At 53.9% G+C, this 25,137-nt stretch overlaps 1 protein-coding gene across 1 annotated transcript; it reads left to right on the top strand.

The window, feature by feature from the left end:
* Positions 1-1,858: 1,858 nt before the first annotated feature.
* PYROXD2 (pyridine nucleotide-disulphide oxidoreductase domain 2) lies at positions 1,859-24,785 on the top strand. The gene is made up of 19 exons (XM_078861833.1): positions 1,859-1,874; positions 2,780-2,974; positions 8,164-8,240; positions 8,914-9,007; positions 10,996-11,069; positions 12,422-12,655; positions 12,742-12,807; positions 14,000-14,153; positions 14,599-14,649; positions 14,979-15,057; positions 15,320-15,379; positions 16,630-16,771; positions 18,078-18,212; positions 19,366-19,438; positions 20,784-20,940; positions 22,324-22,478; positions 23,872-23,978; positions 24,311-24,431; positions 24,715-24,785. Exons 1-19 carry the CDS (start codon positions 1,859-1,861, stop codon positions 24,783-24,785), a joined length of 2,061 nt encoding a protein of 686 aa, XP_078717959.1.
* Positions 24,786-25,137: the final 352 nt, after the last annotated feature.

Genomic DNA, 25,137 nt, shown 5'->3' with positions numbered 1-25,137 from the left:
TCGGATTCCTCCAGGATGAATGAACATTGTGACGATATGTCTGAGACGTCGAGGGAGTTCGGAACGAGCGGTGGCGAGCAGTGTGCGCCAAGCTGCGCTTTGGTGAACGGCGCAGGTAAGCAGACGTCTTCGAGCGACCTCCTTGAGATGCCTTCATCAAGTGGCACAGCTGGTCCACACGGCAGGGGGCATCGTCTCCACAAACCGTCTTTGTTTAATTCTCTGAGATTTTTAATTCTCCGGAGAACCAACATTGCCAAATGAAATGCGGAACCAAATTGATTTGTTGTGATGGGTTTTGTTTTGTTTGTGCATTCATCAGGTGACCAAGCTGAGTCAGACCATCGGCTCCCTACGCTCGAGAATCCAGCTTTGATTGCAGGCGGCTGCCTGGGTTTAAACTCGGGTCTTTTTCAGCTGTGCCGGCTCTCTCCTGCTCTGACCTCTTGAGCCTTACCGGCCACCTCCATAGCAACCTCTGTCGGAGTAACCGGCTGTTGCGTGCACATTAAACTAAAACTACACTATTTTTTATTTTACCAGGTAAGACCCACTGAGCTATATAGAGTTATTTGTCAGAAGCGACCAGGCCACAAATGATAGCTCAACCAAGTGGCTTATGTGGAAATTTATCGCGGCCAAATACTCGAAGTGCATGTTTCTAAATGTGGAGGGAAAATCCAGAGGACCCGGAGAAAATCCACACGACCACGGGGAGGCAGACACGCAAACTCCAAATGTACAGGCTTCGGGATCGAACCCACCAGGCGAGGTAGTCAACACCTCTAAGCACTTGACAGGCTCGAACCTGCTTGAAGTCCACGAACCGACGGCAGATATTCCACGTGGTTGGTAGCTCCCGAGGTGGCATTACCTTCATAGTTGCGATGTCTTCATGCGGTCAAAGATAGCGTGCGGTAGATAGCACCCATTTTTAATGAGTGGGATTATGATACGAATAGACACCATTGGCCGCATACATAGCATTGTTTCGACGGACTTGCTGGCCTTTAGCCTCTTTGGCTAAAGGCCAGCAATGTATGGGCGCGAGTGTTTATTGAGCGGGGTGGGAATGTGAGCGCGGTGCCCGGCTGTGATTGGTGGGCGGAGGCGGCGGCGGGTGGAGGCACGGGGTCTCTCGGTCACGGCCATGAGCCAGGAGGAGGGGGCCCCCAGAGCGCGCCGCACGTGGCCCGCACGGCGCTGAGCCCCCGAACTCAACAGGGACGGGACTGCTACGGAAGGGGCTCCCTAAGAGAGACACGCGGCAGAGTGACGCCTGCGCCGTTACACGTTGAACATTGCACAGACAATACAACGATCGTCCTATTTTACCTTGAACTCAGAAGAACATTGGCCGGGGTTGTAAAGCCACGGAACTCCCCGCCCGACCACTTCAGGCTCAACACAGCGAAGGGAACCCCGGAGGAGGCGAGTGTGTGCGCGTGTTGGAAAAAAATCGGGTTCGAAAATATGGAGGCGATTGTGTTTTATTGTAGGCAGAGAAAGCGGTGGGGAGTCTGGCACAGGCTGCCCAACACGGCGCGTGGTGGACGCCGGTTTCGCTGGGACGCGTCAAGAAAAGCCGCGCGTTGCTTCGACAACCGAACGAGATGCAGGGGTCGGATGCCCCACACCCTCCGTTTGTAACCCGATGTTCTTCCGCAGCTCAGGCGAAACGGACAGGTGGGCAAGGCAGGTGGGCGGGTAGAGGGCAAGTGGGCGGGTCAGTGGGTGGGTTGCGAGATAGGTGGGTGGGTGGGTGTAGAGATAGGTGGGTGGGTAGAGAGATAGGTGGGCGGGTGAAGTGGCAGGTGAGCGAGTCGAGGGGCAAGTGGGTGGGTTGAAAAATAGGAGGATGGCTAGAGAGGCAGGTGGGCGGGTCGCTGGGTCGTTAGAGAAGGCAGGTGGTGGTTATTAAAGAGGAAGGTAGGTGGGTGGAGAGACAGGGAGGTGGGCAATTTAAGAATGAGCGCGTCGAGGAGTGCACAGGCGGGTTCACGAACCCACGTGGTGTACTGCCATCTCCCGGCCACCTGACAGCCCAGTGGATTTTGAGGTTTCCTAAAACGCTCCGTGATCCACCAACCCTCTGCTCCAAAGGGCTGGGCCACAACATCATCATCATCATCATCGACACTACCGCGTTGTAACGTGGATTAGTAATATGATTGTTTTAGCAAAAGTAAATTCGTCCACAAAGTAAACGTACTGTACGTTTAACAACGAATGCAGTGTTGATGGTGGTGGATGGCTCGAGAACAGTCGCAGTCGGGATTGGCGGCCCAGAAAATATGGAGTGAGAATGAAAAACCGGGTTGGATTGGGGCACCTGCACCGCGTGGCTTGCACTTCGCAACGCTGACCACGCGGGCTCAGCGTTCCGTTCCCGGTCACGGCTAACAAATCGGTGGCACGTGTGATATGACAGGCTGACGACCCCCCACCCTTGCGTTCACCAGCCCGTGCCTGGTGAACGCAAGCAGCCAACACGTCCTGACCTGCCGACTCCCGGCCCTCTCTCGCTCTCTTACCGTTCTATCCAGCAATGTGCGGTGTCATTAACTTCACCCCTGGTTGGGGTGAGGGAAGAGTGGGAGTAGGGAGTGGGGGAGGGGATACGGGGCCAAATAAGGGGATTGGAGGTCAAGGTCTCGTGCAAGTGCACTTAAGTCTCCGCGTACGCGGGCGACACAGATTATGTAAACCTGCCCTCGTCTCTCTGCTCTCGTCTCCCTCGTCCCCCTACTTCGTCGCTGCTCTGCGCTGCTCTCTCTAGGCGCCCCCCCTCCCCAGCTCGCCATGGCCGGCCGCGTGCTCGCAGGGGGCCGCGTGCTCGCAGGGGGCCGCCAGCTCGTCCGGAGCCTCCCGGGGCCCCGCGGCCTCACGGGGCTGGCCGGGGCCACCCTCAAAAGCAGCTACGACGCCGTGGTGATTGGAGCAGGCGAGTGGACCCCCGGCGCGGAACTCATGGGTTCGCAACTCGGGAGGGGGTGGCTTTGGACAAACTCATAGTGTCGGGGGGGCGGGGAGGAGGGGGGCTTTAGGGGGCTGAGCCCCCCCCCCCCACCGACTGCTGAAGGATCGCCAACGTCTCTTTACTGAGCTCTGATAGCCGCGCTGAAATTGAGTCGCATTTTGTCTGCTAACACGATGGCGCTGTTCGTTGCTGACCACTTGACGTGTTTGGCCTTTGGACGTTCTGTGCTCGGCAACTTGCGAGAGCCCGTGATGGGTGGCGTCACAGCCTTTTCCTCGCCCTACAAAGACCTCCCGTATAGCCTTAACAGACTGTTGGGACAAGTGCTGTTAGCGAGCACCTGTGAAGGTCAGCACGGCACACGAGTGTGTGAGTGACCAACACCACGCCCGGCCGCCTTTGTCTCCCAGTGGCGATGTTTACACACCGCTGCACCAAAATACTCATTTGAGGCTGCGTCGACCTAGGGGAGGCCCAGGAGCAGGTTCAGATAATCGTCACTGGTGTTGGTCGTGAGCGGGATATCGAACCCGGGTCGCCAGGTTTCGTAGCGCAGCGTAGCGCTAACCGCTCCGCCACCGCTCCCCACAGTGACACCATGCACACACACACACGGGCGGTGACATTAACACGAGCGGAAGAGCGCATCGTTCGCGCACTCAGGTTTCGCGTTGAATATTTGGTTTGAAGTTTGTTCAACAGTATCCGTGGCACCCTTTTAGCCAGTATCAAAATGACGAACACAGGAGTAGGCGTTTAGCCTTTCTGGCAATAAAACTGTCAGTGAAAGCAGGTGTTTGATTTGTTCATCGTTTTCATACTGGCAAAAAGGCCCCATAGATATAACTGCTCAACCCAAGCTATTGACACTTTGCTCCCTGCATTGCCGTTGCCCTGTTCGCCTTTATGGCGTCGTCCTCTGCCTCTAGCACTGGCGAGTCGAGGCCACGAGGGAGGCTGCCTCTGGTGGAGGCCAATCCGTTTCAAAGACAATGCGTAGATAACTATCGGAGCATATTTGTTTGCATGTCTTTTTCCGCAATTATGTGTGGTTGATGCAGACTTGATGCCTTGCAATAGGTGTACCTGTTTGGTGTTTGAACGTATTAACGCCTATATTCTTGGTTCTTTCGGTAAATTCACGAAAGAACCAAGAATATGAATCCCTGCAGTCACGAAAGCTTTAAATCAAAATCTTAACACCTTCTGTTTGATTGCTGTGAAGGATTAAGCCTATTATTCTTTGTTCAACATTGTGATGCGAACCCCCCATCCACCCACTTTCACCCCCATCTGAGTGTTTGTATGCCCCCCCCCCCCCCCCCTTTAAACACGGTCGCAATACAGGGCTGGCCGGCTGGCTTGGGGTGTCGCGGTTGCAAGATCCATCGCATGGCGCCGTCGCCACGCGCTGCCGACTCGTCGTTTTGGTTTGCACGAGATGGAGCGGCGGCGCAGCGGTTAGCGCAGCGCCGCCCTAAACCCAGGACCCCGAGTTAGATTCCCGGCTGCGGCTGACATCAGCGAGCGCGTGGCATCCGAGTCGGTCCTGGTTCCTCCTTCCTCTGCGCCTTTCACCAACCCGCACTAACCGGTGTGGTCAAACTACCCCCTCTAACCGACGCCATGTCGGTTAGGGCCTTCATCCAGCAGTGGATTCACTGCAGGATGATTTTCTAGTTTCATGGTTAGCGATTCTTCTGGCCATCCCCACTGTTAGTTCAATTTGTTGTGAACTCTGACGCGTCAATGGTTTTTATTTTCCATCGGTGGGAACAGTGGGGGGTGGGGTCGGAGGGGAGGTGGGTGGGGTGGTGGAATAGGGTGCAGGTGCAACTACGCCCCCCAAAACGTTTGAGCAGCCTTACGCTGTACCCCCATCGCACCTCCTATGAGCACGGTAGGCTTACGTACGGTACGAAAGAAGTTCAACATACAAACCATCAGTTTAGAATCACCTTCACCTCCCCCCCCCCAATCTCCGTTGGTTACTTGACCATCTCATAAGTTTCAATCCTTGTTCCCAAAGTGTCCAGCTCCCCCGTGCTCTTGGTCCTTGACGACAAATTCGAGGAGTGTTCTGGACAGGCGCCATGCGCACGGAGGTCCAGCGAGCCCGGAGAGGGAATGAGAAATGAGGAAGTTTTGCGTTGTTGAGAGCAGGCTGATAAAAAATAGAATGCTCTTTGTGCCGAGTGTTACTTCTTGTTGTTGTTCATTGTGCTTCGTAGACCGCTACCAACGCAGCAGACAATGTGTGAAGTTCACTGTGCGGCCATCCATGGTGGGGGTGGGTGGGGCGTAGACGATAGGGGCGTCACGGTGGCGAGATGTTAACTACCTCGACCGATCCTGACCCTGACTATATATTTGGAGTTTGCGTATCTCTCTCCCCGTGTTCGCGTGGATTTTTCTCCGGGTCCTCCGGTTTTTTCCTCCCCATTTAGAAACGTGCGTTTAGAGCATTTAGTTGCTAGAAGTTTCCACGTGATGAAAAGCCACTTTGTTGAGTTATCATTTGTGGCCAGGTCGCTTCTAAAAAAAGAGCCGTATAGCTCAGTGGGCCTTACCTGGTAAAATAAAATAAAACAGATACAATACTACTAACCTAGCAACAGTGGATTGTAAAGTTTTCAACAACACCTGAGCATGGGTTTTGCTTAACAATACGTGGGTTATCAACTTGTTCCAACACAGCCCTCTGTCGTGCTGTTGTTACGCATTTCACATATGCCGATGCTCGCGAATGAGTGAGCGATGCCAATTACATTCATGTTATAAAAGGGTTCGGACGCTTACATTTGTTCAAAATACAGCACAGTCTGAAAGCCAAGATTCTACATTTTGTGACCTCAAAACTTACGAGCCAGGAGTCGACTGGTTTCACCCGTAGTGCGGAATCAACATTAACGTCTGCACTGTGTTCAATCCCTTGCTAAACTCTGTTGTTGTTTCGATTTAAAGCTTTCGTGACTGCAGGGATTCATCTTCTTGGTTCTTTCGGTAAAGTCACGTAGAAAGGAAATAATAAAATAATTAAAATAAAACATAATAAAATACAATTCTCACGACGTTTCGGCCACAGCGTCTGACGCTGTCTTTCCGACAGACCTGTTCTTCACCTGAGGACGGCTGCTTGCGTTGTGGCCGAAACGTCGTGAGAATTGTATTTTATTATGTTTCATTTTTATTATTTTATTATTTCCCTTCTACGTGACTTTACCGAAAGAACCAAGAAGATGAGTCTGTTGTTGTTGTTTGTTCAGTTGCGTTCTAACAGCTGGCCATGTTTGGCGCTATAGGAATTGTCATTGTTATTGTCGACTAGCTTGTGTGCCCGTCCAAGGACGGGTGTAGATTGCAGTAAATCTGAAATATTAAATCGAAAAATTGTTCAGCTCATGATTATTAATGAGGGGGGGGGGGTGCCCCATGTGGAGTGACGTCACACGCTAATGGTTATTGGGGAGGGGTGCGGCATGTGGATTGACGTCACTCATTCATGGTTCTTGTGGATTGGTGCGGCATGTGTAGTGACGTCACCCGCTCATGATTATTAATGAGGGGAGGGGTGCGGCATGTGGAGGGCGCGACCTTCTTGTGCGTTCGTGTAAATTTCCACGCGAGCATGAATATTAATGAAGGGGGGAGGGGCTCTTTTGCAGTGACGTCACGCACGGATGTCGCACTGTGCTGTGTATATTTATTTTTTATTGTCACTTTCTGTAAGGAAACGTCTCATTTTAAGTGACTTTGCGTAATAAAATATTTAATCGAGCTCGACCTTCCTCTGCGCTAGTGGGGGAGGGGGGGGGCTCTTTTGCGGTGACGTCACGTACGGATGTAGCAGTGTGCTGCGTATGTTTTTTACCGTCACTATCTGTAACAAATCTTACTTTAATGTTTTGCTTTTGTAAAACAGTACACAAAATGATAAAAAAAACTAGTACCTGTATCTTGTACGAAAGACGAATTACCTAAATTATCAACATGTATATCGGATTAATTGCTTGTGGCAGATGCTATATTGGACAGACGGGACGTAACATCAGCGTAAGATTAAAAGAACACCAAATAAATATTAAATTATCTCAAACACAACTGTCGGCAGTGGCAGAACATGCTTGCCAACAAGGCCACTCAATTGATAACGTTGAAGTGTCATTTAAAACGAATTATTACTGGCCGAGACTGATTATAGAATCTACCGAAATTGAGAGAAATACAAATCATTTCAATCGCTCTGACAGCTACAGGCTTAGTGTGGCCTGGAAGCGTATTATTAAATAATACATTTTACGATTACAATTCCTTATCGGGGGAAACACATACTAATTCACTGATTACTAACGTAGTATATAATTACAATACCCCCCCCCCTCCGCCATTTCTGCATCTGCTTGGGTATAGTGATTGGGTTCAGTTATTAAATAATACAAATTACAACTCGTTATAGAGGGATCATAACAATTAACTGATTACTAATCTATTATATCATTACAATTACCCCTCCGCCTCTGATCTGATTGGGTTAAATGATGACGTCAACCTTCTGCTCTATTTAAGACCGGAAGCAAGTGGAGGGCTTCACTATTCTGGCAAATCGCCCGATGATGCTGGATGTAATTACCAGCGAAACGTCGTACTAAAAAAGAATAAATGTTGTGGATTCACTCTTCAACACACCGGTGGGCTAAAGTAGTGAACTATTTGTCTTTTGTCAACGTGACACTTTTTCTACTGATTGGCCGTGTCGGGTGGTGGACGGTTGGAACACATTCATGAATATCGTGATCTAACCCAAAAACCTTTATTATGAATAATATTGATCGCGAAAGCCTACGTGTTAAACCAAGTAATTAACAAATGAACGTGACGCCACAGTTGTGTGCGGCCGTGTTTAGTTTGCTGGCACAGTGGTTAGCGTGCTGCCCTACGAACCAGGTGACCTGAGTTCGATTCCCGCTCACAAATGAATACCTCGTGCTGTGTGCAAACACCACCACTGGGGAGACAAAGGCAGCCGTGCATGGTGTTGGCCACCCACCCCCTGGTGCACCGTTCCGGCCTTCATAGGTGCTACTCGCTAACAGCACTTTCCCCAACAGTCTGTTGAGGCTACAGGGGGATATTCTTTTATAGATCTGCTCTAATCCCGAGTTGTATTCCTCTCATCCTGGCAGGACACAACGGTCTAGTTGCTGTGAGTACGACTCGCAGAGCCGGGCGCAAGCACGGAACCATCGCACCGCACGCCCCGGCAAACCCTGCCACACAGTAATGTCCACAGTAATGTCCACAGCAGAGCAATGGCTAACAGAGGGGGGTATTTGCCAGTAAACATCTGGCCAGCTATTTGCATTGGTTCAAGCAAGCGTGATGAGACACTAAGTGCCGAAACTGGTCAAGAGTTTGTATCGAACCAACGCTATTGAAATTGTGAGCTCCCAAAAGGCTTTGTGACCGATGGGAGATTTAAAAACATGACTTTTATTTCCCGTGTGGAGGGACAGATATGTGAAGGTAACGAATTGTCTCCTTATTTATTGAGGAAGGTAGGTCCGCCCACTACCCAGGTAGCACCGCCCATTACACAGGTAGCTCCGCCCATTACACAGGTAGCTCCGCCCATTACCCAAGCAGCTTCGCCCACTAACCAGGTCGCCCCGCTCACTACACAGCTCCTCCCACTAATCGGGTAGCCCAGCCACTAATCAGGTTACCCTGCCCACTAGCCAGGTAGCCCCGCCCCCTACTGATGTCGTTCAGAGACAAATTCTTGAACTTCACAATACCTTCAGGGTTGGGAAGAGAGGCACCAGGAGAGACTTTCTGAAATCAACGCTGTCCCGGCCAATCCGGGACGTTTGATGTCTCCACCCTCTCCCCAACCATTCCCCCTGCTCCCCGCTAATCCCGACGCCCATCACCAGGCCTGCTACCTGCAGCAGGCCGGGTTTGACACCGCCGTGGTGGAACGCCGGCACGTGGTCGGTGGAGCGGCCATCACCGAGGAGATCGTCCCAGGTCAGTGTTGTGAGTCAGAGGTCACTGACCCTCTGCTCCCCTGCCCCCCTCCCCCACAAGGAGCAGTAGTGCCTCTTTAAGCAATTAGAGCGACAATGAAACAAAAAGTGGCAACTGGGTTGGGGCAAAGCACCAGAGGTGAGGCGAAAGCTGGCGTGACGGTCAAGGGAATGGATATAGCTCAGGGCTGTTTGGAGAGTTTGTTGTGTGCATTCATGTTGAACTTCTTTCGCATGGTATGTAGCCAACCGTGCTAATCGGAGGTGTGGGGAAGGAGATAGGGTTCGAGTTAGTTTGAAGGGGTTCGAGTTAGTTTGGCTGCATTGTTAGATACTTAATTTGGAGCTTTCGGGACTGCAGGAATTACTGTTTGGTTCTTTCGGTAAAGTCCTGCAGTCACGAAAGCTCCAAATTAAGTATGAACCACTTCTACGGGGAAGTTTTAAGTTTGTTTTTTCTCTCTCTCTCTGGATTTTTGTTGTCTCTCTCTGCTTGTGTATCGGTCTTCGTGTCTGTGTCTTACAAATTTCACACTTAACTTCTAATTTAGCAATCTTTGGAAGAACGTAATCAACCAGGCTATGCGTTAATTGTGTGTTGACCGACCCTCTGTGTTGCACTGCATTACATTTCGAAATTTTGCTAGGTTTATTTAATTTAGGGTACTTTCTCTGTCTCCACTCGTTTTGTCGTTTTTATGTTCTGCTCTCTCTGTGTGTCTCGGCTGTTGTCCCTCTCCCTCTCTGCAGCGTGCCACTCATTGCCATGCTAATTTCTCTAACCCCTCCCTCTCTCTCCACCCCCGCCCCCTCTCTCTATTTAAGGCCTTGACACAGAGACGTGGTTTCTCTGTGTCCCTATGTACGTCTCTCTCTCTATGTATCTCTGTGATATCTGTCTCTACTTATATGTCTGTCTATATGTCTCTGGTTCTGTGTTGTATCTCTCTCTCAAATGTATCATTCTCAGGAAGAACGTAATCAACCAGGTAGGGTGTTGACTGTTATGTTATCCGACTCTCTGTTGTATTACATTACATTTCTAAGTATACTAGATTTGTGTTTCTATTTCATTTATACCTGATGATGATTGCTTGTGTTGCAATCGAAACGTCGTATGCATTGTTAAGAGTTAGGCTTAGGGGTTGGGCTAGGGTCTGGTTGGCTATTGTGGATCAGGCTTGGACCAGCGTGGTTGGCACGTGCCCTGGCACAAGGAATTCATGTCCAGTTTTCCCTTCCGTAGCCGCTGCCTGGACCCAGCCCGGGGGCCCGGTGCAGCTGCACCGCCTGCACCTCTCGATTGCGACACCACCGGCCTGGCGTGTGGTTGGCTAGTTTGTTACGGTTAAGGGTAGGAGGCTGTAATTTTAGTTGATTTGTTTGGCTCGGGTTAGGCTTAGTGGCAGAGCTAACGTGTGATTGGCTCGTGTGCTTCGGGTCAAGGGTAGCGGCGGCTGGAGCAGGGGTCGGCAACCAAAACAACAAGAGGAGCCATTTTTGTTCGAATTGGGTAAAACACCTCAATATTTCAATAGCCGCAATGCACTGCGGGTGACCAAGAGACGGTGATCCTTCGTGAATGACGTCACGAAGCAGCGGTCCTTAAAGAGCCGCATTCGACTCCGGAGCCACAGGTGACCAACCCCTGGGCTCGAGTGAATGTCGCTTCGGGTTGCTTGGGTTCGGGTTAATGTCAGGGATAACGTCCGGTCTTCTGGTGTATTCCACCCCCCTGGCAGATTGACCCCCTCAACGAAGTGGCTTACCATACGTGGGAATTTATAGCAGCCAAATACTCTAAACGCACGTTTCTTAATGTGGTGGGAGGACCCGGGTAAAAATCCACGCGACCACGGGGAGAACATGCAAACTCCAAATAGACAGGGTCGAACCCACGACTTCCTGTATAGCAGGCGATGTAGCTAACATCTCGCCACCGTGGTGCCCCTCGCACCGTCTCTTCCCCTCGCTCGTGTCGCCCCTCAGGGTTCAAGTTCTCCCGCGCCTCCTACGTGCTCAGTTTGCTGAGGCCGCAGATTTACAAAGACCTCGAGCTGAAGGTACGGAGCTGCCTCCTCCCCACCCCCATCTCTCCCTCCGCTGTGCTCGGTTTTTTCTCTTTTTGCCGAGTGCAGAAATCTATCAAAAGAGGTGGCACGGCTGCTCACAGATCAGAGCGCCGAGAGCTTGGGTTCCAGTCCAGGTTATTAGCTGCTGCCTGTGGTTAAACCCAGGTGGTTAAACCGGGGTAGTTAAACCGGGGTAGTTAAACCTGGGTGGCTAAATCGGGTGGGTAAAACGGGTGGTGAATCCCGGGTGGTTGAACCCAGGGATTAAACCCGAGTGGTTAAACCTGGGTGGTTAAACTGAGTGATTACAGTCAGTGGTTTAAGCCGGGTGGTTATACTAGGTGGTTGAACCCGAGTGGTCAAAGCGGGTGGTTAAACCTGGGTGGTTAAACCGAGTTGTTAAACCCGGGTGGTCAAACCGAGTTGTTAAACCTGGGTGGTTAAACCGAGTTGTTAAACTTGGGTGGTTAAACCTGGGTGGTTAAACCGAGTTGTTAAACCTGGGTGGTTAAACCGAGATGTTAAACCTGGGTGGTTGAACTGGGTAGTTAAATCGGGTGGTTAAACCCAGGTGGTTAAACCTGGGTGTTTAAACCCGGATGGTAAAATTGGGTGGTTAAACTCGGTGGTTAAACCTGGTGGTTAAACCCGGGTGGTTAAACCTGGGTGTTTAAACCTGGATGGTAAAATTGGGTGGTTAAACTCGGTGGTTAAACCTGGTGGTTAAACCCAGGTGGTTAAACCTGGTGGTTAAACCCGGGTGGTTAAACCGGGATGGTAAAATTGGGTGGTTAAACCAGGTGGTTAAACCCGGGTGGTTAAACCGGGATGGTAAAATTGGGTGATTAAACCGGGTGTTTAAACTTGGGTGTTCAAGCGCAGCGAGTTGATGGCCTCAGCCCAGTCACCAACAACTGCACGCATAAGAATGAGAGTAAAGTTTGTTCTGCACTTAATCTTACTAAACTCCAGGTCTGATAATTGAATCTGAATATCGTTTTGACTATTACGAGATAACCATTACCCTCGGTGACAAAGCAGATCTCAAGGTGTGGACTGGAGGTCAATTGAAGGGATCTTAGAGTTGGCTTGGATTACCTGAGTTTGAATCCCAGCCACGGCTAAAATCAGTGGCGAGTGACATCCGAACTACTCCCTTGGTCAACTGTGCCTGAAACGAGTAGCTGATGCTGTGTGTGACGCATCAGCCCCGGGGAGACAAAGGTGGCCTGGCCACACCACCTCGTGTACAGCACTTGCCCCCCACAGTCTGTTTAAAGGTTGCACGTGGTGGTGGTGGAGGTGAGGGGGTGGCGGCTCTTGGTGTTTGCGTCTCTCTGTAGAAGTTCGGGCTGAAGCTCTACCCCCGCGACCCATACTCCTTCAACCCCCTCCCATCGGACGGCAGCGTGAGCCGCCCGCCACCGTCGCTGCTGCTGGGGATGGACATGGAGGAGAACCAGCGGAGCATCGCCAGGTTCTCCGCGAGGGACGCCAAAGTAACCGACGCAGCCGCCGCTCGTGGTCGCCAGCCGCGGCCCGCTCGCTGCCTCGTTATTCGTCTGCGCTTGAACGCTGTGACCTCCCCCCCTTAATCCCGAGAGACTGCTCCCTTGCCGCATTTTTTGACGCGATTCCGCCTCGATCCACCGTGGCTCTTCAGCCCCACGTCATCCGAAGAAAGCCGGCGTTTGCTCACGCCGTCGAAAAAGTGTCGGCTACAATGGACGTGCAGTGTGGAACCTTCGCCGAATTCTTTCCAGGAATCTCATCTTGGCGTCCCACGTGACCTAGGGAGTGTGCTGGCACGGATGGCAAATCACGAGCTGTAGACGCACCTGTGACCCGTCGCGCCGCCCGTGTCACGCCGCCCTCGAGCCGAATGCAAACACGCGCGGGGTGGGGGGAGGGCGAGGGGCGGGGGTGCTGGCGCAGAGACGCCACGTGCCAGCAAGAGCACCACCACGCGACGCGATTTTGATTTCTTCGCACGATTTCGCTCTTGAACGTTCAGCTGATCGCTGAGCCACAGGCCCAGAGGCCCAACACGTCAAGCGGCCGGCGACAAGCGGCACTGTCAACGTTGAAATAGCTCAGTGTAACGCATTTTTTCGTGTAATTTTAATTCTTGAGCATTGAATTGTGCGTGGGAAAAGAGACGATGGGAGGGCAGGGGAGGGAGCAGACAGAGAAATGTCGTGCCGTGCAGTGTGGCAGATTCCTCAACATGGGCAGAGGAATCAACGAGCGAAGGTGCCGGGAGTAGAAACCGTGGTGGTAGTTACAGACGGGTGATGAGGAGGAGACTGACCACCGAGTGAGTGACTGGAGTGAATTATTGGAGCGCTGCATCACCCATAGTTCACGCAATGAGTATTCGTACAGCCCGTCGGTGCACTGCTGGATGAGGACCTCAAGATGTGTGCAGAGGGTTTGTGTGGGTATGCAGAGGTATGCACACGTGTGCTGATACGTGTACCCAGCTACGCACACGTGTACGCAGGTATGCACACGTGCACGCAGAGGTATGCAAATGTGTACACAGAGGTATGCAAACGTGTACACAGAGGTATGCAAATGTGTACACAGAGGTATGCAAACGTGTACCTGCGCGTGTATCTGCGCGTGTTGGCGGTGAGTCAACTCAGGGATCACCAAAGAAGCCAAAGGGGTTCTGCAGTGGCGAGATGTTAACTGCCTCGCCTGATATACAGGAGGTCGTGGGTTTGACCCCGACTCTGACGCCTGCTGTATATTTGGAGTTTAGATGTTTCTCTGCCCGTGTTCGCGTGGATTTTTCTCCGGGTCTTCCAGATGTTTAGAACCGACACGCATTTAGAGCATTTGGCCGTTGCTGTCATTTTTTTTCCACGTGAAAAAAGCCACTTCGTTGCGCCGTTTGTCGCATCGCGTGCACGCAGGCGTACGCAGAGTATGTGCAGCTCATGGAGAAGCTGGCCTGGGCCGTGGAGCCTCTGATCGACGCTCCGCCGCCCGACGTCCCCGGGTTCCACGGTGGCCCCCTCGGCTCGCGCCTGCGTGCCGCAAAGTCCTTCCTGCCTGCCCTGAGCTGCGGTGAGTCGCGCCGCCCGGGTTTCGGTCGAAACTCGCCAGGCCCGGCTCCGCTAAACTGTTAAAAACTATTCTTCATTTTACCAGGTAAGGCCCACTGAGCTATGTAGCTCTATTTTTCAGAAGCGGCATGGCTACCGCAAATGACATCTCAACGAAGTCGCTTATCACGTGGAAATGTATAGCGGCAGCCAACGACTCTAAACGCGTGATGTCGATTCGAAATGTGAAGGGAAAAACCGGAGGAACCCGGAGAAAAATCCACACGACCACGGGGAGAGATACACTCAAATTCCAAATATACAGCAGGCGTCAGGGTCGGGATCGAACCCACGGCCTCCTGTGTACCAGGCGAGGCACCGATAGAAATTCGCCCTTCGCAACCTACGGCCCGCGGTCCAGACATGACCCGCGCGGCTTTGTCTCGTGCGGCCCACGGCAACGTGAGGCCCGCCACCGCGGAACGGCCCAGCGAACAACGGCGACGCGCGGCGCGAAGGTGCTTACGGTTGCGCTGGACGGCCCTCGGGTGTGTCTCCGGGTCGTACCCGCGCTTCGTTCGGAAGACGCCGCGATCGCTCGCCGTGCGGTCGCCGCACACCGGCACAGGGCGCGGACGATGGGGTTAGCGAGGCCGGGGGGCGACGGCGGTGCTGGGGGTGGGGCGAGTGGCGAGCGCTTGATCGCGAATGTCCCTGCATGTTACTTCAGCAGCCCCCCCTCCCCCCCTATAATACCCAAATGTTATCCTACTCCCCCCCGCTCCCACGCAACCCTAACCCTAACCTGTGTGCCTGTCTCGCCCCCCCCCCCCGCTCCCTGCGACAGTGCGCCGGCTGGGGAAGGATCTTCCCAAGTTTTACGAGCTCCTCACGGCCCCCACCACCAAGTTGAGTTTCCGTGAATCGTACGATAGATGACTCCACGTGAGCGGCACGATCCAAGGGGGCAGTTATTTCTCCCGTGTGGCGCGTCGCAGAGGGGAAGCAACCGATTTTCTTTTTTTTTGGAAGAGCAACAAAAGTTACAAATCAATGCCCGGGTTCTTTAGCCGACTGAGAGTCGTTGGCGGGTGAGCTGCTCGATCGCCTTGGTGTGGCGGTTCACCGGTGCTGGCTGGGCTGTCAGCAGGCGAGCCGTGTGCCCCATCGTTGGTTGCACCCCTGCAGTCGCCGGCGGAAGCGTCTCTTTAGCTTCCACAACCGTCCGCGCGGTCTTTCACCCCCAAGGTGCAGGGATCGCGGGGGAAGCGAGGAGGCCGCAGGGGGTGTTTGGCTAGCGACGCGGTCTCTGTGAAAATGAAATTGGGAGTCGCTGGAGGATAGTTTTGGGGCGAGGCGGGTAGAGGTGTGGGGGGCGAGGCGGGTAGAGGTGTGGGGGGCGAGGCGGGTAGAGGTGTGGGGGGCGAGGCGAGGGGAGAGAGAGACGCGAGACACCCGAACCAGGCTCACGTCACGACACATCGGCCGAAACGCATCATCATCGTAGTGCATTGAAGGATTCTAACCGTTGTTGGCAAATGGAAACTGGGCTTACTTTTCTCCCCGAATATATTGCACGCCACTGGTAAACTGGAGCAGGTGGCACGTGACTGGTCGCCACAGCCGTCGCGACAGATATACCAGATGTGGTGTCCTGGGTGCGGGAATATGTTTGTGGGTCGCCGACCCAGACAGATCTGGTCACGCCGACGGATGGAGCCATCGACGTCCTTTCACGAAGCGTGGTGAGAAGGCCACGTTCACCAACAACAACAACAACGCGCGAGCCAGGCCTGTGGCGACTCGGTTAGCTCGCTGCACTCGCTGCGTTCAGTGTAGTCAGCGTCTCCGCTCGTTAAATTATGGCATTGATTGATGATGGTGATTATGACAACGGTCATGGTATGATTGTGACACAAGTGATGATGATTATGATGATGGTCACAATGGCAACGACTGGTGATGGCAATGATGACAGCGATCGTGAGATGATGATGATGATCATGTCATTGCTACGCTGATGATAGTCATGTAAATGCTGGTGTTGCTACTGATGATGATGATGATGAAGACGATGATGATGTCCCAACAGATTTTGGACCGGTGGTTTGAGTCGGAGCCTCTGAAGGCCACTCTTGCCACGGACTCTGTGATTGGAGCCATGGTCAGCCCCAGGACCCCGGGCAGTGGGTGAGCTGAACCCACGGGGTCAGGGACACTCCTACTACTCTGCTCCATCATCTATCAGATTTAACAACGCACACGTGCGCGGCATGCCATGTACAAGGGCTCTCGGCCTTGTCCAGACCACCATCTCAAAAGAACTGAACGTGTGTCCGCGGTGGTCGTTGTGGTCATTATGGTCATGGTGGTGGTTGTCACGGTGGTCACGGTAGTGTTGGTCGTGGTGGTGGTAGTGTTGGTCGTGGTGGTGGTAGTGTTGGTTATGGTGGAAATGGTGATGGTAGTGGTCGTTGTGGCAATGGCGATGGTGCTAGGTACGTGTTGCTGCACCACGTGATGGGCGAGCTGGAGGGCGTCAAGGGCATGTGGGCCTACGTGGAGGGCGGCATGGGCGCAGTATCCACCTGCATGGCCAAGTGCGCCATCTCTCGTGGAGCGTCCATCTTTACTGAGGCGGTACTCACCGCTCAACCGCTCACCCGCTCACCGACTCACCAGCTCGCTCCTCCTCGTGGCCGACGCAACCAGTCATCCACTCTGGCCACCCACTTAATCAAGCGCTCACCCACCCACTCACTTGCTCACTCACTCAATCATCCATGAAACCGGTCACCCACTCGCTCTCTCAGTCGTCCACGCACTCACCCGCTCACACGTGCACTCAACTGACACTGCATTATTCCCACTGGGATCACCCACAAGGTTGTACATTTTTTACATTAAAATGCCCACATCTTCACCAAAAACGGGGCAACAGAATCGACCTTCCTCCCAGGGCCCTTAGCGCGTGTAGCCCACCGTCCCACCGGTGGCATGCGGTTGGCACCGTTGGACCAATTTCGGCTGTCGGGGTCGTTTTTCTAAACGACACCGATAGCACGATCGGGATGACGTGTGCTGGGCAGGTGTCATCTTTATGTGCCTGCGTGTGTGTGCTCGCGTGTGTGTGCACGCGTGTGTGTGCTCGCGTGTGTGTGCACGCGTGTGTGTGCGTGTGTGTGTGCGTGTGTGTGCGTGTGTGTGCACGCGTGTGTGTGCGTGTGTGTGCACGCGTGTGTGTGCGTGTGTGTGTGTGTGTGTGCGTGTGTGTGCACGCGTGTGTGTGCGTGTGTGTGCACGCGTGTGTGTGCGTGTGTGTGCACGCGTGTGTGTGCGTGTGTGTGTGTGCACGCGTGTGTGTGCGTGTGTGTGTGCACGCGTGTGTGTGCGTGTGTGTGTGTGCACGCGTGTGTGTGCGTGTGTGTGTACGCGTGTGTGTGTGCGTGTGTGTGCACGCGTGTGCGTGCGTGTGTGTGCACGCGTGTGTGTGCGTGTGTGTGTGTGTGTGTGCACGCGTGTGTGTGTGTGCGTGTGTGTGCACGCGTGTGTGTGTGTGCGTGTGTGTGCACGCGTGTGTGTGCACGCGTGTGTGTGCACGCGTGTGTGTGCGTGTGTGTGTGTGTGTACTTGCATGCGCTAGGAACCCGGCGACCCCATTTTCGATTCCTGCTAACGGCCAACACCAGTGACGATTATATATCTGAACTGGTCATGGACCTCCCCTTGGTCGACTCAGCCATAATGAGTACCTAGTACGTGGTATGTAAATATCACCACTGGGGAGACAAAGGCAGCCGGGCGTGGTGTTGGCCACCCACCTCCTCACGTTCCGTGCCGGCCTTCATAGGCGCTCGCTAACAGCACTTTCCCCGACAGTCTTTTGAAGGCTATACGGGGGATCTTTGTCTTTGTGTGCGTTCGCGTCGCGTGTCGGCACTGGCAGGAGGTGCAGCAGGTGCTCGTGGACGGCACGGGCCGCTCCACCGGGGTGGTGCTGTGCGATGGCACAGAGGTGCGCAGCAAGGTGGTGCTGTCCAACGCCACGCCGCACGTCACCTTCACGCAGCTCACGCCGCAGGTGCGACGCCGTGCCCACCGTCAACCACAGCAACAACCACAGCAACAACCACAACAACAACCACAACAACAACCACAACTACGATAACAACCACAACCAGAACAACAACCACAGCAACAACCACAACAACAACCACAACCACAGCAATAACAACCACAATAAATTACCAGAACAAGAACAACAACCGCAAGCACCATAACAATAACCACATCAGCGTGCAAACGCGCCCGTGGTGTAACAAACGTCTCGGAGCGGAGGGGCAAACGAAGAAACAGTTGAAGGATGAGTGATGATTAAATTAATTGAGTGATTTATTGATTCATTGAATGCTGTCTGGGGTAAAGTGGTGGCACACTGGTCAGCGTACTGCGCGATGGAGTCAGTTACCCGAGTTCGGCCTCAGCTAACATTGGTGGCGGGGTCATATCTCAAACAGGGCCCTGGGCTCTCCTTGGCTCAGCGCTGCCCTGCACAGCGGTGGCCTGTTGGGGGGTGGGGGGGGGCTACGTCGTAGCCAGCAGGGGGCAGCGCAGCAGTTGTCCATGGTGGCTCTGTGTGCTTCTGTGCTCCACGCTAAAGCACCCGCGACCTTCAACAACGCGTCGCTGCTCAGCGCGGATCAGTATGGTGAAACTTGCGCCCATGGGAGGGCTTCAATCGAGCCGTGGATCGAATCGGTGGCCCGACGTGTCGTCAATTCTAAATATAACCGTGTCATCCCTCACGAGTTGCAATCGCAGCGCTAAGTTTGGTGAACAATGCTGCTGTGATTACAATTGGCGTTGACGCCAGGCCCTGGTTGGTGGATTGCAGAGGGATCCGTGAACGACTCCCAAACCCGCCGTGCTGCTTGGCGGCCCCAGTGGGATGCCAGTGCAGCGAGCGCGATTTTCAACTCCTCCCTCCCCGTATATCTCCCCGTATAAAGTGCGCGTTTTCTCCGGACATTTGCGATGAACGATCGCACTGCAGGTGAGAAGCGGTACACGATGGGATGGCTTTGAGAGGCCCAGGCAAAGCGCGAGAGTGGAAGGACACCTGAGCAGATGCAGTCCAGGCTTTGTAAACTACTGGCTCTTGGTAATCTTCTATTTAATTTTAAGATAATAATATTAATAATTGAAACGCGTCACGCTTTTTGATTTCCACACAGGATGCCCTGCCGGCTGACTTCCTCCGAGAGGTTTCTCAGATTGACTACACATCTCCCGTCACCAAAATCAACGGTATGGACTTTTTTTTGTTGCCATTTTCTCTCGCAACATAACAGCAACATCGACACAACACCGATCACTGTGCCTCCCGCCATGTGGCTGTCCAACTCTGCCAAGCGATCGCTGAGCCAGCATCAGAGAATATATCTGTATGCTCCGTATATATATACTCTCCCTCAAAACATTTATTTCTGCCAGCAATGAAGGTTCCTGCTCGGAAACAATATTTGGGAATATCAGTTCTCGTCCTGATTGTTTCTTTGCGTCGGGGATGCATTCCTGAAAGGTGCGACAACGAATATCGAAACGATGTCAATCAAAGCCATTGGCAGGATAGTAGTTGGTGGAGGCCTAGGGCTGAGAGGCGACGGATAGCGAGAGAGCACGGACGACGCTGTCAGCGACGTGAGTATGTGTCTGGGGTTGACGCGACGCTAATCGGGTCGGGGTGTTCATGATCAAGTGGCGACGTAATTTGCGTAAAGACGTACAAGGGGGAGAGATGTAAATCGGGGTATTACCGTACCCCATGACGTGTTTGTAAAGGACCTGGTCTACACTCAATGTCCGTCCATTTACAACGAGTACCTCGACGAAAGGGCCACTTCCCCAAACGTGTCCGTGACACTTTTGCTCAACATTGCGTGTATGGTGCCTTACAATGAACCGAACCCTTACCGGATGGTTGCTGGTGGGTATAAAGGTTCACTCACGGGAACCAATATTCATTTGCACCGGCGGTTCGAATCCGGATTTAACCGCCTGTGATTTTACCGGATTATCAAGTGCAGCGTGTGGTGGTCACAACCCAGATGCTTATGACTGCCCGCAAACTAACATCATCCGAATATACATTCGCAGTGGCAAGATGTTAACTATCTCGCCTGGTATACAGGAGGTTCGATCTCGACCATGCCATGAAACACTTGCGCTTTTATAATTTGGAACTTGCATGTTCTCCACGTGATCATGTGGATTTTTCTCCTGGTCCACCGGTGTTTCCCTCCACATTCAGAAACGTGCGTTTAGAGTATTTGGCTGCTATAAATGTCCACGTGATGAGCCACTTCGTTGAGATATCATTTATGGCTAGGTTGCTTCTGAAAAAGAGCAATACAGCTCAGTGGGCCTTACATGGTCAAATAAAAAAAGTTCATCGTTTTTAATTTCATATACACTTCATTTGGTTTAAATCCAGTTCTGATACTTACACAATCAGGGCATATGAAAGATGCATACCTCGTGCAGATAAATACACTCACGCAAGTGACGGCAGGAGTAGTTCTTCATCCAGCAGTCGATTCATAATGGCTAACGATGCTCTGAGGTCTCCCGGTGCTGCTGCCTCTGTCCGCAGTCGCCGTGGACTGTCTCCCCAACTTCCTGGCGGCGCCGACGGAGCGAGCGGGGCAGGCGATGGCACACCACCGCTGCTCCATCCACCTCAACACGTGGGACATGGCCTGCCTGGACCGCGGCTACCACGAGGCTCTGCAGGGGGCCCCGTCCACGCGGTATGGCCCGACTCGGCCGCTGGCCCGCCCGGCCGGCTGGCTTGCCCGGCCGCCACCACCATCAGAGCCGCCAATACAAGGCTGGTAGTTAATTTATGGGCCCCGCAGACATGATAGGTTGAGTCAACCCCCCCCCCCCCCTCACAAATCAGTATCCAAGCTTGCAACCTTCCAATTATGAGCGGCTCACTCATAATCGGCTGAGCCACCTGGCCAGATAGAGGAAGCAGAAACGATAATTTAATTCAAATCAAGGCTTTTCGAAACATGTTTGTCTTCGGGAGAGTTTATTCCGTTTCTGAAGAAGCTCCCATGACGTGGCGCGAAACGTCGTACATCACGCCGAACATCACGACGCGGTACAGCCCGAGAGCGTGTTGCGAAAGAGCCGTGCTCCAGCAACAATCATAGGAAAAGTAGCTTTTATGTCGCTGCATGGAAACCGACAGAAGCTACCCGGGTGGAACATGCGCGCATGTTTGCACTTAGTCATTTTTACTCTGTGTTGGGTCTCCAATAACGCTACCGGTCGACTTGGCCGATTTTCAGTCGTGTGAGCCCCTAATGGCAACACAACTTTATAGCGAAGTTTTGTTCATCTTGGACAATGGTCACTGTGCGTGACCCCTCCTCCGGTTATGGACAGACGGACCGGTGAAGCTGACGCACGAGCGCTTTGATCCTTTGTCGGAAAGATTTTGAAAGCAAATCAACCCCAAGCACTGTGACAGCTGCATCGGCCTTTTTTCTTCTTCATTCAAAAGCCGTTATCTCCCGGGATGTTCCTTAATGAGATAGTGGCGCGTCGTTTAGCAGGTGTCCCCCGCGGGGGGGGGGGGGGGGGCGACGAGTCCCCGCGCTCCATTTGACGGCAATCGAACAACAAAAGCCGGGAGCCTCGACGGGTGCTGTCGTGCGAGCCTGTGTGAGATGCCACGGGCGATAGGAGGACGCCCGCTCGCTCGCGCGTGCATGCGAACGAGCGCACGTGATCGCTAAAGGCCAAGTATTAAAAAAGAAAATTCGTTAGCCGGCCTTCCCAGAGAGGATTACTGCACAGATCGAGCACGGCCGATAGCGGCGGCTGGGAAGCGCCGTGTTGTTGCCTGCGCTCCTGTGATAGAAGCGAGGTGTGGACGAGCGGTGTGGCTCGACTGATGCCACACCTGCATCAGCAATGCGACTGCTGCAAGGAGACAGAGGTGCGGTCGTAACATCGGCAGAGAGGGTGGAGGAATACGAGCGGAGGGGCGTGCACTCATGTCCGGAGAGCGGTGTGCACGCTGACCTCGGCGGTGTGACGGTGCCAGGTGGCATAACCGATGTGCGCACGGTGTCGCTGTGTGCGCCGACCCCTGTTCCTGGTGTGCCCCGGCCCTGCAGACCCATGATGGAGCTGTGCATCCCATCGGCACTGGACCCAACGCTGGCGCCTCCGGGAAGCCACGTGGTGTCACTCTTCACGCAGTACACGCCGTACCTACTCGCCGGGGGACGCGCCTGGACGCAGGCCGACAAGGAGGCCTACGGCGATCGAGGTAGGCCCGGTGCACCGACCGCGACGCCCGGGCAGCGGCACCACTGTCTCCAACACCACCACCACCACCACAGCCGCCGCCCTCCGGCAACACCTCCGCTCGGGGCTCCGGCCGCCACTGTCATGTGACCCAGGCAGCTGCGGGCAGCCATGCTGCAGAGGGGCAGCTGGCAGGGGATTCTTTCAGAGGACTTGAGCTCTGTGCCTGTGAGCTGATTCACGTGAAATACTCAATTCTCATTTAACGCGGTGGATGCGTTCCTGAAAAGTGCCGCGTCAAGCGAAAAACGCGCACACAGTCAGATGTCGGGGACAAACAACTGAGGGTACGCTGCCGTGTTACTTTATCACGGTAGTTTGTCGTCGACCCATTATAATGGCATGAGCTCTGCGTTATAACGGCGTGCGTTCCAAATTATAACGGGCGCTTTTTGCATTATGTAAAAAGTGTTCTTGCATGGAAGAATCGCGTTCAGGCGAAAACGCGTTGTGTGAACACCACGCGTTAAGTGAGGACCAAAAAACATCACCACCATCATCCCCATCGTCACTGTCATCAGCCATTGGCTACTCATAGAAAAAATGCAATGCCATTAAACACTTTCCCTACAGTTGCCCTAGCTATACCTTACATACTTCCCCTAGAGATGCCTGCTAGATTATGTTTCTCAGATGTGTTCCTCCAGCAATTATTGTGTGCAGTGAACTTGTTGTACACGACTTTTTATTAGCTAATATTTATATTTAACTCAACTTTTTTTTATTAAACATATAAGTGTCTAGTGACGTAAGAAAAGCTACCCGATAGAATACTAAACAGGACTTCCTCAGGGCGTACCGCACCCTCTTGAGATGTTAGTCAAGTAATCGAAACTAATGAACGGCAGACGACTGACAATTGCGACATTAAACTTCAATTAATTTCGCGGCGGCTGCTACTGCTGCTGTCTGTATTTTGCAACAAGGACGTTACATTTCTCTGTTGGAGCTGCATACGGCGATCCGCGCTCGAAGCCGTAACCTTTCCACGGAGAAACACCGTCCCCTCGCTCTTACCTCGAAGAGGTTTAATTCCAAATTCAACCAAAATAACCACCGCACCCCCTGCGGAGAGAGAAAGAGCCGCGGGCGCTGCTGCGTTGAGGAGAAATTAAAATTAGCGAGGGCACACGAGGGAGGGCGACGGGGAGGTCACCGTGGACACGCTGCTGTCCGTGGAACGTGACCAATTCCGGGCGCATGGCCGCGGCCGCCACTGCCCCTGCGGACCCGGCTCCCGATGCCGGTGACGGCAGCGGCGATGAGGTGGCCTGTCGGCAGCCGCCGGTCTTCAAGGCTACGCCGCCTGTCCTGTGCCGCCCCCCTCCCCCACGCCCCACTCCCCCACGCCCCAGTGTTCGACTGCATCGAGGAGTACGCTCCGGGGTTCAAGTCGTCCGTGATTGGCCGGGAGATCTTGACTCCCGCCGACCTGGAGAGGGAGTTTGGTCTCACCGGAGGGGTACGACACGCCGCGCCGCGATCCTTCCCCTTTTTAACGTCCCCGTTTTTAACCCCGCGTGTGTTCCAGTTTGGGGGGGGAGCTGGGGGGGGGGGATTGTTGTTGTGTAAGCGCGTGAGACGGCGCCCTCCGCCCCCCCCCTGGGGAAGCGGTTGCATGTGTAAGCATCGTTCAGACGTCGACACTTGGCCGTGTGCTCGCGCCCCAGCGACACGCGCGCCCGCGCGTGCGTGTGCCCCCGCCGTTAATAACGGGCCGCTTACGCACGCGGCGCGCCCCGGGGCACGTGTTTGGACAGCACTCACGTCGATGAACCCCTTGCCGCCCCGCAGAACATATTCCACGGCGCCATGTCCCTGGACCAGCTGTACTTCGCCCGCCCCGTCACGTCCCACGTGAGCTACAGGTCGCCGGTCCGAGGACTCTACCTGTGCGGGAGCGGCGCGCACCCAGGTACGGCTCTTCCCCCCCCCCTCGCTCGGTGCGACGGCGGGGGACGGCGAGAGTGGGGGGGGCGACGTCAGAGCGTGGGCAGAGGACGGTGCCGCGCGGAGGGGGGCACGGCGCCCGCTCGCTGCACCTTTTCAGACGTAAAACGAGAAACGTTGCGGGCAATTGACTTCAACTCGGGTGCGAGTGCCAGCTCTTCCTCGCACGGCCCGCCTCACCTCCGGTTTGTGCCCCCCCCCAAACCCCTCCGCCCCTCTCTCCGTGTCGCGCGTTCCCCCCGGCACAGGGGGGGGCGTGATGGGATCGGCCGGCCGTAACGGTGCCCTCGTCGCAGTCGCCGACTGCAAGCGGAAGTAAAGCGGCCGCGCTCGTCCCTCCGCTCATCGGGCGGCGGTGGCCGTGTTGGCCGATGGCAAATGAACGGCACGCGCAGGTATAGAATACGCGCGTGCCGCCGTGCGTGTGCCGCCGTGCGTGCGCCGCCGTGCGTGCGCGCGCGCCTCGCACGAGCGTCTGTGAAAGGACGGTTTCATCACAAGGTGTCGATTTTAAATGGATTTTATAGGATTCGGGGTCTCCATCGTGTCCATCGCTCGTTGATTGGTGTTGTTCGTTGAACGTCCGTCCGGCGGGCTCGTTAGCGAGCGGCGCTTGGCGAGAAACAAACTCTACGTTCGGATTGCTGATTAAAAATAAAACGTCACTTGTT

This window comes from Lampetra fluviatilis, chromosome 12, assembly GCF_964198595.1.
Source record: "Lampetra fluviatilis chromosome 12, kcLamFluv1.1, whole genome shotgun sequence".
Taxonomy (NCBI): Eukaryota; Metazoa; Chordata; class Hyperoartia; order Petromyzontiformes; family Petromyzontidae; genus Lampetra; species Lampetra fluviatilis.
This window is presented reverse-complemented; position numbering and strand designations above follow the sequence as displayed.